At 48.5% G+C, this 13,392-nt stretch overlaps 1 protein-coding gene across 1 annotated transcript; it reads left to right on the top strand.

Annotated features, from left to right (window-relative positions):
- Positions 1-2,179: 2,179 nt before the first annotated feature.
- LOC138359580 (trichohyalin-like) lies at positions 2,180-13,360 on the top strand. Its single transcript, XM_069318929.1, has 2 exons — positions 2,180-2,189; positions 10,170-13,360. Exons 1-2 carry the CDS (start codon positions 2,180-2,182, stop codon positions 13,358-13,360), a joined length of 3,201 nt encoding a protein of 1,066 aa, XP_069175030.1.
- Positions 13,361-13,392: the final 32 nt, after the last annotated feature.

The raw sequence follows: 13,392 nt of genomic DNA, 5'->3' as shown, positions 1-13,392 counted from the left end.
CAACCATTACCACAACCATTACCACAACCACCACCACAACCATTACCACAACCATTACCACAACCATTACCACAACCATTACCACATCCATTACCACATCCATTACCACAACCATTACCACAACCATTACCACAACCATTACCACAACCACAACCATTACCACAACCATTACCACAACCATTACCACATACATTACCACAACCATTACCACAACCATTACCACATCCATTACCACATCCATTACCACAACCATTACCACAACCACCACCACAACCATTACCACAACCATTACCACAACCATTACCACATCCATTACCACATCCATTACCACAACCATTACCACAACCATTACCACAACCACCACCACAACCATTACCACAACCATTACCACAACCACCACCACAACCATTACCACAACCATTACCACAACCATTTCCACAACCATTACCACAACCATTACCACATCCATTACCACAACCATTACCACATCCATTACCACAACCATTACCACAACCATTACCACAACCATTACCACATCCATTACCACAACCATTACCACAACCATTACCACAACCATTACCACAACAATTACCACATCCATTACCACATCCATTACCACAACCATTACCACATCCATTACCACAACCATTACCACAACCATTACCACATCCATTACCACAACCACCACCACAACCATTACCACATCCATTACCACCACCACCACAACAATTACCACAACCATTACCACAACCATTACCACAACCACTACCACAACAATTACCACAACCATTACCACAACCACCACCACAACCATTACCACAACCATTACCACAACCATTACCACAACCATTACCACAACCACCACCACAACAATTACCACAACCATTACCACAACAATTACCACAACCATTACCACAACCATTACCACATCCATTACCACAACCATTACCACATCCATTACCACATCCATTACCACATCCATTACCACATCCATTACCACAACCATTACCACATCCATTACCACATCCATTACCACAACCATTACCACAACCATTACCACATCCATTACCACAACCATTACCACAACCATTACCACAACCATTACCACATCCATTACCACAACCATTACCACAACCATTACCACATCCATTACCACAACCATTACCACATCCATTACCACATCCATTACCACAACCATTACCACAACCATTACCACATCCATTACCACTACCATTACCACAACCATTACCACATCCATTACCACAACCATTACCACAATCATTACGACAACCATTACCACTACCATTACCACAACCATTACCATAACCATTACCACAACCATTACCACAACCATTACCACAACCATTACCACAACCATTACCACATCCATTACCACAACAATTACCACAACCATTACCACAACCATTACCACATCCATTACCACAACCATTACCACTACCATTACCACAACCATTACCACAACCATTACCACAACCATTACCACAACCATTACCACATCCATTACCACAACAATTACCACTACCATTACCACAACCATTACCACAACCATTACCACAACTATTACCACAACCATTACCACAACCATTACCACATCCATTACCACAACAATTACCACAACCATTACCACATCCATTACCACAACCATTACCACAACCATTACCACAACCATTACCACATCCATTACCACAACCATTACCACAACCATTACCACAACCATTACCACAACCATTACCACAACCATTACCACATCCATTACCACAACCATTACCACATCCATTACCACATCCATTACCACAACCATTACCACAACCATTACCACAACCATTACCACATCCATTACCACAACCATTACCACATCCATTACCACAACCATTACCACAACTATTACCACAACCATTACCACAACCATTTTGGGCCAACCATAGGGCCCTGACAGCTGAGTGGACAGCGCTTCCGATTCCTCGTTGACCTCGTTATCCTGCTGCTGTGTTGACCTCGTTATCCTGCTGCTGTGTTGACCTCGTTATCCTGCTGCTGTGTTGACCTCGTTATCCTGCTGCTGTGTTGACCTCGTTATCCTGCTGGTGTAGGAAGTTTGCCGCCGCTTCATCTTGTATTTATCTTAGGTGTTGTTGCTGGTCGTCTCCTCATACCTGACATGTGTGAGGGTGTGGGAGTGTCCTGACGTCACGACCCCCGCCCTCGCTGGCCAACCATAGCCTGGCCCAGTATCCTGACGTCACGACCCCCACCCTCGCTGGCCAACCATAGCCTGGCCCAGTGTCATGACGTCACGACCCCCACCCTCGCTGGCCAACCATAGCCTGGCCCAGTGTCATGACGTCACGACCCCCACCCTCGCTGGCCAACCATAGCCTGGCCCAGTGTCATGACGTCACGACCCCCACCCTCGCTGGCCAACCATAGCCTGGCCCAGTGTCATGACGTCACGACCCACACCCTCGCTGGCCAACCATAGCCTGGCCCAGTGTCATGACGTCACGACCCCTACCCTCGCTGGCCAACCATAGCCTGGCCCAGTGTCCAGACGTCACGACCCCCACCCTCGCTGGCCAACCATAGCCTGGCCCAGTGTCCAGACGTCACGACCCCCACCCTCGCTGGCCAACCATAGCCTGGCCCAGTGTCATGACGTCACGACCCCCACCCTCGCTGGCCAACCATAGCCTGGCCCAGTGTCATGACGTCACGACCCACACCCTCGCTGGCCAACCATAGCCTGGCCCAGTGTCATGACGTCACGACCCCCGCCCTCGCTGGCCAACCATAGCCTGGCCCAGTGTCCAGACGTCACGACCCCCACCCTCGCTGGCCAACCATAGCCTGGCCCAGTGTCCAGACGTCACGACCCCCACCCTCGCTGGCCAACCATAGCCTGGCCCAGTGTCCAGACGTCACGACCCCCACCCTCGCTGGCCAACCATAGCCTGGCCCAGTGTCATGACGTCACGACCCCCACCCTCGCTGGCCAACCATAGCCTGGCCCAGTGTCATGACGTCACGACCCCCACCCTCGCTGGCCAACCATAGCCTGGCCCAGTGTCATGACGTCACGACCCCCGCCCTCGCTGGCCAACCATAGCCTGGCCCAGTGTCATGACGTCACGACCCCCACCCTCGCTGGCCAACCATAGCCTGGCCCAGTGTCCAGACGTCACGACCCCCGCCCTCGCTGGCCAACCATAGCCTGGCCCAGTGTCATGACGTCACGACCCCCACCCTCGCTGGCCAACCATAGCCTGGCCCAGTGTCCAGACGTCACGACCCCCACCCTCGCTGGCCAACCATAGCCTGGCCCAGTGTCATGACGTCACGACCCCCACCCTCGCTGGCCAACCATAGCCTGGCCCAGTGTCATGACGTCACGACCCCCACCCTCGCTGGCCAACCATAGCCTGGCCCAGTGTCATGACGTCACGACCCCCGCCCTCGCTGGCCAACCATAGCCTGGCCCAGTGTCATGACGTCACGACCCCCACCCTCGCTGGCCAACCATAGCCTGGCCCAGTGTCCAGACGTCACGACCCCCGCCCTCGCTGGCCAACCATAGCCTGGCCCAGTGTCATGACGTCACGACCCCCGCCCTCGCTGGCCAACCATAGCCTGGCCCAGTGTCATGACGTCACGACCCCCACCCTCGCTGGCCAACCATAGCCTGGCCCAGTGTCCAGACGTCACGACCCCCACCCTCGCTGGCCAACCATAGCCTGGCCCAGTGTCATGACGTCACGACCCCCACCCTCGCTGGCCAACCATAGCCTGGCCCAGTGTCATGACGTCACGACCCCCACCCTCGCTGGCCAACCATAGCCTGGCCCAGTGTCATGACGTCACGACCCCCACCCTCGCTGGCCAACCATAGCCTGGCCCAGTGTCATGACGTCACGACCCCCACCCTCGCTGGCCAACCATAGCCTGGCCCAGTGTCATGACGTCACGACCCCCACCCTCGCTGGCCAACCATAGCCTGGCCCAGTGTCATGACGTCACGACCCCCGCCCTCGCTGGCCAACCATAGCCTGGCCCAGTGTCATGACGTCACGACCCCCGCCCTCGCTGGCCAACCATAGCCTGGCCCAGTGTCACTAAGTGTCTCGGCTACAGTGAAAAAGGCGCGTTATAACAACCCCAGTTGACTGGCACATATAAAACACGTCACCGTAAACCAATGAGAAACTAAAGCTCTCTATATAATATACAGCTAGTATACAACAGATATACAGGTAGTATACAACAACAGATATACAGGTAGTATACACCAACAGATATACAGGTAGTATACAACAACTGATATACAGGTAGTATACAACAACTGATATACAGGTAGTATACAACAGATATACAGGTAGTATACAACAGATATACAGGTAGTATACAACAACTGATATACAGGTAGTATACAACAACTGATATACAGGTAGTATACAACAGATATACAGGTAGTATACAACAGATATACAGGTAGTATACAACAACTGATATACAGGTAGTATACAACAACTGATATACAGGTAGTATACAACAGATATACAGGTAGTATACAACAGATATACAGGTAGTATACAACAACTGATATACAGGTAGTATACAACTGATATACAGGTAGTATACAACAACTGATATACAGGTAGTATACAACAACTGATATACAGGTAGTATACAACAACTGATATACAGGTAGTATACAACAACTGATATACAGGTAGTATACAACAACTGATATACAGGTAGTATACAGCTGATACTCTACTCCCAACAAGGAGCATTAACAGGGCTCTCATAATCACATCAAGGAACTTAAGACAACTCTAGGGATCAGTCCCAGGCATTAACTGTCCACACTAGGGACTAGGAGACACCAGGCTCCATCCCGGCGCTGTGGTCCACTAACCCAAGTAACAAGTTGGTGGTGTCACACATTAATAAGTAACGGGGGGGGGATTAGTAACAGGTTGGTGGTGTCACACATTAATAAGTAACGGGGGGGGGGGGTTAGTAACAGGTTGGTGGTGTCACACATTAATAAGTAACGGGGGGGGGGGGTTAGTAACAGATTGGTGGTGTCACACATTAATAGGTAGCGGGGGGGGGGCGTTAGTAACAGGTTGGTGGTGTCACACATTAATAAGTAGCGGGGGGGGGGTTAGTAACAGGTTGGTGGTGTCACACATTAATAAGTAACGGGGGGGGGTGGTTAGTAACAGGTTGGTGGTGTCACACATTAATAAGTAGCGGGGGGGGGGGGTTAGTAACAGGTTGGTGGTGTCACACATTAATAAGTAACGGGGGGGGGGTTAGTAACAGGTTGGTGGTGTCACACATTAATAAGTAACGGGGGGGGGTGGTTAGTAACAGGTTGGTGGTGTCACACATTAATAAGTAACGGGGGGGGGTGGTTAGTAACAGGTTGGTGGTGTCACACATTAATAAGTAGCGGGGGGGGGGGGTTAGTAACAGGTTGGTGGTGTCACACATTAATAAGTAGCGGGGGGGGGGTTAGTAACAGGTTGGTGGTGTCACACATTAATAAGTAGCGGGGGGGGGTTAGTAACAGGTTGGTGGTGTCACACATTAATAAGTAGCGGGGGGGGGGGGTTAGTAACAAGTTGGTGGTGTCACACATTAATAAGTAACGGGGGGGGGGTTAGTAACAGGTTGGTGGTGTCACACATTAATAAGTAGCGGGGGGGGGGTTAGTAACAGGTTGGTGGTGTCACACATTATTAAGTAACGGGGGGGGGGGGTTAGTAACAGGTTGGTGGTGTCACACATTAATAAGTAACGGGGGGGGGGTTAGTAACAGGTTGGTGGTGTCACACATTAATAAGTAACGGGGGGGGGGTTAGTAACAGGTTGGTGGTGTCACACATTAATAAGTAGCGGGGGGGGGGTTAGTAACAGGTTGGTGGTGTCACACATTAATAAGTAGCGGGGGGGGGTTAGTAACAGGTTGGTGGTGTCACACATTAATAAGTAACGGGGGGGGGTTAGTAACAGGTTGGTGGTGTCACACATTAATAAGTAACGGGGGGGGGGTTAGTAACAGGTTGGTGGTGTCACACATTATTAAGTAACGGGGGGGGGGGTTAGTATCAGGTTGGTGGTGTCACACATTAATAAGTAACGGGGGGGGGGGTTAGTAACAGGTTGGTGGTGTCACACATTAATAAGTAACGGGGGGGGGGGTTAGTAACAGGTTGGTGGTGTCACACATTAATAAGTAACGGGGGGGGTTAGTAACAGGTTGGTGGTGTCACACATTAATAAGTAACGGGGGGGGGGGGGGTTAGTAACAGGTTGGTGGTGTCACACATTAATAAGTAACGGGGGGGGGTTAGTAACAGGTTGGTGGTGTCACACATTAATAGGTAGCGGGGGGGGGCGTTAGTAACAGGTTGGTGGTGTCACACATTAATAAGTAGCGGGGGGGGGGGGTTAGTAACAGGTTGGTGGTGTTACACATTAATAAGTAACGGGGGGGGGGGTTAGTAACAGGTTGGTGGTGTCACACATTAATAAGTAGCGGGGGGGGGGGGGTTAGTAACAGGTTGGTGGTGTCACACATTAATAAGTAACGGGGGGGGGTTAGTAACAGGTTGGTGGTGTCACACATTAATAAGTAACGGGGGGGGGTTAGTAACAGGTTGGTGGTGTCACACATTAATAAGTAGCGGGGGGGGGGGTTAGTAACAGGTTGGTGGTGTCACACATTAATAAGTAACGGGGGGGGGGTTAGTAACAGGTTGGTGGTGTCACACATTAATAAGTAGCGGGGGGGGGGGTTAGTAACAGGTTGGTGGTGTCACACATTAATAAGTAGCGGGGGGGGGGGTTAGTAACAGGTTGGTGGTGTCACACATTAATAAGTAACGGGGGGGGGGTTAGTAACAGGTTGGTGGTGTCACACATTAATAAGTAACGGGGGGGGGGGTTAGTAACAGGTTGGTGGTGTCACACATTAATAAGTAACGGGGGGGGTTAGTAACAGGTTGGTGGTGTCACACATTATTAAGTAACGGGGGGGGGGTTAGTATCAGGTTGGTGGTGTCACACATTAATAAGTAACGGGGGGGGGGTTAGTAACAGGTTGGTGGTGTCACACATTAATAAGTAACGGGGGGGGGTTAGTAACAGGTTGGTGGTGTCACACATTAATAAGTAACGGGGGGGGGTTAGTAACAGGTTGGTGGTGTCACACATTAATAAGTAACGGGGGGGGGGGATTAGTAACGTACTACAACACAGTAACAATCACATACCATAGTCAAATACCCATCTCAATACAAAAGCACCGACCGCCTGGCATAACTGATATACCACGGTAGCCTGAGCCACAATGAGACCACCACCATGGTCACCCATAACTAGACCACCACCATGGTCACCCATAACTAGACCACCACCATGGTCACCCATAACTAGACCACCACCATGGTCACCCATAACTAGAGACCACCACCATGGTCACCCATAACTAGACCACCACCATGGTCACCCATAACTAGACCACCACCATGGTCACCCATAACTAGACCACCACCATGGTCACCCATAACTAGAGACCAGCACCGTGGTCACCCATAACTAGAGACCACCACCGTGGTCACCCATAACTAGACCACCACCGTGGTCACCCATAACTAGATACCAGCACAGTGGTCACCCATAACTAGACCACCACCGTGGTCACCCATAACTAGACCAGCACCGTGGTCACCCATAACTAGACCAGCACCGTGGTCACCCATAACTAGACCAGCACCGTGGTCACCCATAACTAGACCAGCACCATGGTCACCCATAACTAGAGACCACCACCATGGTCACCCATAACTAGAGACCACCACCATGGTCACCCATAACTAGAGACCAGCACCATGGTCACCCATAACTAGAGACCACCACCATGGTCACCCATAACTAGACCAGCACCGTGGTCACCCATAACTAGAGACCACCACCATGGTCACCCATAACTAGAGACCACCACCATGGTCACCCATAACTAGACCAGCACCGTGGTCACCCATAACTAGAGACCACCACCATTGTCACCCATAACTAGAGACCACCACCATGGTCACCCATAACTAGACCACCACCATGGTCACCCATAACTAGAGACCAGCACCATGGTCACCCATAACTAGAGACCACCACCATGGTCACCCATAACTAGACCAGCACCGTGGTCACCCATAACTAGAGACCACCACCATGGTCACCCATAACTAGAGACCACCACCATGGTCACCCATAACTAGAGACCACCACCATGGTCACCCATAACTAGAGACCACCACCATGGTCACCCATAACTAGAGACCACCACCATGGTCACCCATAACTAGAGACCACCACCATGGTCACCCATAACTAGAGACCACCACCATGGTCACCCATAACTAGAGACCAGCACCGTGGTCACCCATAACTAGAGACCAGCACCGTGGTCACCCATAACTAGAGACCACCACCATGGTCACCCATAACTAGAGACCACCACCATGGTCACCCATAACTAGACCAGCACCGTGGTCACCCATAACTAGAGACCACCACCATGGTCACCCATAACTAGAGACCACCACCATGGTCACCCATAACTAGAGACCACCACCATGGTCACCCATAACTAGAGACCACCACCATGGTCACCCATAACTAGACCAGCACCGTGGTCACCCATAACTAGAGACCACCACCATGGTCACCCATAACTAGAGACCACCACCATGGTCACCCATAACTAGAGACCAGCACCATGGTCACCCATAACTAGAGACCACCACCATGGTCACCCATAACTAGACCAGCACCGTGGTCACCCATAACTAGAGACCACCACCATGGTCACCCATAACTAGAGACCACCACCATGGTCACCCATAACTAGACCAGCACCGTGGTCACCCATAACTAGAGACCACCACCATTGTCACCCATAACTAGAGACCACCACCATGGTCACCCATAACTAGACCACCACCATGGTCACCCATAACTAGAGACCAGCACCATGGTCACCCATAACTAGAGACCACCACCATGGTCACCCATAACTAGACCAGCACCGTGGTCACCCATAACTAGAGACCACCACCATGGTCACCCATAACTAGAGACCACCACCATGGTCACCCATAACTAGAGACCACCACCATGGTCACCCATAACTAGAGACCAGCACCGTGGTCACCCATAACTAGAGACCAGCACCGTGGTCACCCATAACTAGAGACCACCACCATGGTCACCCATAACTAGAGACCACCACCATGGTCACCCATAACTAGAGAACAACTCTTATTGTAGAGGAGCAGAAGGTTCAATCCCCGACCGTCCAAGTGGTTGGGCACCATTCCTTCCCTCCGTCCCATCCCTAATCTTTATCCTGATCACTTCCTAGTGCTATATAGTCGTAAAGGCTTGGCGGCGCTTTTCCCTGATAATTCCCTCCCTCCCCCTCGCTCCGAAACCGTTGGGCACAGTTTCAAGTACCTCCCTCCACTCTCTCTCCCAACACATCTAATGTGTACAACATGTAAATTGCTATAATTCCTTCCATAGAGCAGTTACAGACTTTCTTGTAGTAAATTGCTATAATTCCTTCCATAGAGCAGTTACAGACTTTCTTGTAGTAAATTGCTATAATTCCTTCCATAGAGCAGTTACAGACTTTCTTGTAGTAAATTGCTATAATTCCTTCCATAGAGCAGTTACAGACTTTCTTGTAGTAAATTGCTATAATTCCTTCCATAGAGCAGTTACAGACTTTCTTGTAGTAAATTGCTATAATTCCTTCCATAGAACAGTTACAGACTTTCTTGTAGTAAATTGCTATAATTCCTTCCATAGAGCAGTTACAGACTTTCTTGTAGTAAATTGCTATAATTCCTTCCATAGAACAGTTACAGACTTTCTTGTAGTAAATTGCTATAATTCCTTCCATAGAGCAGTTACAGACTTTCTTGTAGTCTTATTGACCAGCCCTGAGCCTGGGCGTTCTCCACACCCCACACAAGGGCCTCATAAGGGAAGACTGCTCTCAGAGAGTGCTGGAGTCCTGCCACACACTCTTACATAATCTAGAAAAACTAACTAGGAATTTAATTCCTTTACAACAGAATTTAGAGAGAACAAGTGGTTAAAAGAGAAAGATCAGAGCAAGAGAAAGTTCAGAGCAAGAGGAAGATCAGAGCAAGAGAAAGTTCAGAGCAAGAGGAAGATCAGAGCAAGAGAAAGTTCAGAGCAAGAGGAAGATCAGAGCAAGAGAAAGTTCAGAGCAAGAGGAAGATCAGAGCAAGAGAAAGTTCAGAGCAAGAGGAAGATCAGAGCAAGAGAAAGATCAGAGCAAGAGAAAGTTCAGAGCAAGAGGAAGATCAGAGCAAGAGAAAGTTCAGAGCAAGAGGAAGATCAGAGCAAGAGAAAGTTCAGAGCCAAGAGGAATGGAATCAGAGCAAGAGAAAGTCAGAGCAAGAGAAAGTTCAGAGCAAGAGAAGATCAGAGCAAGAGAAAGTTCAGAGCAAGAGAAAGTTCAGAGCAAGAGGAAGATCAGAGCAAGAGAAAGTTCAGAGCAAGAGAAAGTTCAGAGCAAGAGAAAGATCAGAGCAAGAGAAAGTTCAGAGCAAGAGAAAGTTCAGAGCAAGAGGAAGATCAGAGCAAGAGGAAGATCAGAGCAAGAGAAAGATCAGAGCAAGAGAAAGTTCAGAGCAAGAGGAAGATCAGAGCAAGAGAAAGATCAGAGCAAGAGGAAGATCAGAGCAAGAGAAAGTTCAGAGCAAGAGAAAGTTCAGAGCAAGAGGAAGATCAGAGCAAGAGAAAGTTCAGAGCAAGAGAAAGTTCAGAGCAAGAGGAAGATCAGAGCAAGAGAAAGTTCAGAGCAAGAGAAAGTTCAGAGCAAGAGAAAGATCAGAGCAAGAGAAAGATCAGAGCAAGAGAAAGTTCAGAGCAAGAGAAAGTTCAGAGCAAGAGGAAGATCAGAGCAAGAGAAATTTCAGAGCAAGAGGAAGATCAGAGCAAGAGGAAGATCAGAGCAAGAGAAAGTTCAGAGCAAGAGGAAGATCAGAGCAAGAGGAAGATCAGAGCAAGAGAAAGTTCAGAGCAAGAGGAAGATCAGAGCAAGAGAAAGTTCAGAGCAAGAGAAAGATCAGAGCAAGAGAAAGATCAGAGCAAGAGAAAGATCAGAGCAAGAGAAAGTTCAGAGCAAGAGGAAGATCAGAGCAAGAGAAAGATCAGAGCAAGAGGAAGATCAGAGCAAGAGAAAGTTCAGAGCAAGAGGAAGATCAGAGCAAGAGAAAGTTCAGAGCAAGAGAAAGTTCAGAGCAAGAGGAAGATCAGAGCAAGAGAAAGTTCAGAGCAAGAGAAAGTTCAGAGCAAGAGGAAGATCAGAGCAAGAGAAAGTTCAGAGCAAGAGAAAGATCAGAGCAAGAGAAAGATCAGAGCAAGAGAAAGATCAGAGCAAGAGAAAGTTCAGAGCAAGAGGAAGATCAGAGCAAGAGGAAGATCAGAGCAAGAGGAAGATCAGAGCAAGAGAAAGATCAGAGCAAGAGAAAGATTCAGAGCAAGAGAAGATCAGAGCAAGAGAAAGATCAGAGCAAGAGGAAGATCAGAGCAAGAGAAAGTTCAGAGCAAGAGAAAGATCAGAGCAAGAGAAAGTTCAGAGCAAGAGAAAGATCAGAGCAAGAGAAAGATTCAGAGCAAGAGAAAGATCAGAAGCAAGAGGAAGATCAGAGCAAGAGGAAAGTTCAGAGCAAGAGAAAGTTCAGAGCAAGAGGAAGATCAGAGCAAGAGAAAGTTCAGAGCAAGAGAAAGTTCAGAGCAAGAGGAAGATCAGAGCAAGAGAAAGTTCAGAGCAAGAGGAAGATCAGAGCAAGAGGAAGATCAGAGCAAGAGAAAGTTCAGAGCAAGAGGAAGATCAGAGCAAGAGAAAGATTCAGAGCAAGAGGAAGATCAGAGCAAGAGAAAGATCAGAGCAAGAGAAAGATCAGAGCAAGAGGAAGATCAGAGCAAGAGAAGATCAGAGCAAGAGAAGATCAGAGCAAGAGAAAGTCAGAGCAAGAGGAAGATCAGAGCAAGAGAAAGATCAGAACAAGAGGAAGATCAGAGCAAGAGAAAGTTCAGAGCAAGAGAAAGTTCAGAGCAAGAGGAAGATCAGAGCAAGAGGAAGATCAGAGCAAGAGAAAGTTCAGAGCAAGAGAAAGTTCAGAGCAAGAGGAAGATCAGAGCAAGAGAAAGATCAGAACAAGAGGAAGATCAGAGCAAGAGAAAGTTCAGAGCAAGAGAAAGTTCAGAGCAAGAGGAAGATCAGAGCAAGAGGAAGATCAGAGCAAGAGAAAGATCAGAACAAGAGGAAGATCAGAGCAAGAGAAAGTTCAGAGCAAGAGAAAGTTCAGAGCAAGAGGAAGATCAGAGCAAGAGGAAGATCAGAGCAAGAGAAAGATCAGAACAAGAGGAAGATCAGAGCAAGAGAAAGTTCAGAGCAAGAGAAAGTTCAGAGCAAGAGGAAGATCAGAGCAAGAGAAAGATCAGAGCAAGAGAAAGATCAGAACAAGAGAAAGTTCAGAGCAAGAGGAAGATCAGAGCAAGAGAAAGATCAGAACAAGAGGAAGATCAGAGCAAGAGAAAGTTCAGAGCAAGAGGAAGATCAGAGCAAGAGGAAGATCAGAGCAAGAGAAAGTTCAGAGCAAGAGGAAGATCAGAGCAAGAGAAAGTTCAGAGCAAGAGGAAGATCAGAGCAAGAGAAAGATCAGAGCAAGAGAAAGTTCAGAGCAAGAGGAAGATCAGAGCAAGAGAAAGATCAGAGCAAGAGAAAGATCAGAACAAGAGAAAGTTCAGAGCAAGAGGAAGATCAGAGCAAGAGAAAGTTCAGAGCAAGAGAAAGTTCAGAGCAAGAGGAAGATCAGAGCAAGAGAAAGTCCAGAGCAAGAGAAAGATCAGAGCAAGAGAAAGATCAGAGCAAGAGGAAGATCAGAGCAAGAGAAAGTCCAGAGCAAGAGAAAGTTCAGAACAAGAGGAAGATCAGAGCAAGAGAAAGTTCAGAGCAAGAGAAAGTTCTGAACAAGAGGAAGATCAGAGCAAGAGAAAGATCAGAGCAAGAGAAAGATCAGAGCAAGAGAAAGTTCAGAGCAAGAGGAAGATCAGAGCAAGAGAAAGTCCAGAGCAAGAGAAAGTTCAGAACAAGAGGAAGATCAGAGCAAGAGAAAGATCAGAGCAAGAGAAAGATCAGAGCAAGAGAAAGATCAGAACGTGGGAAGATCAACAAAATTGGACTGATACAAATACTTTGAGATGGAAGGGTTTCAGACAAGAGAGCTGAGCTCTGGAGACAGTTTAAGGGATGGTGATCAG

This window comes from Procambarus clarkii, chromosome 91, assembly GCF_040958095.1.
Source record: "Procambarus clarkii isolate CNS0578487 chromosome 91, FALCON_Pclarkii_2.0, whole genome shotgun sequence".
Classification (NCBI taxonomy): Eukaryota; Metazoa; Arthropoda; class Malacostraca; order Decapoda; family Cambaridae; genus Procambarus; species Procambarus clarkii.
This window is presented reverse-complemented; position numbering and strand designations above follow the sequence as displayed.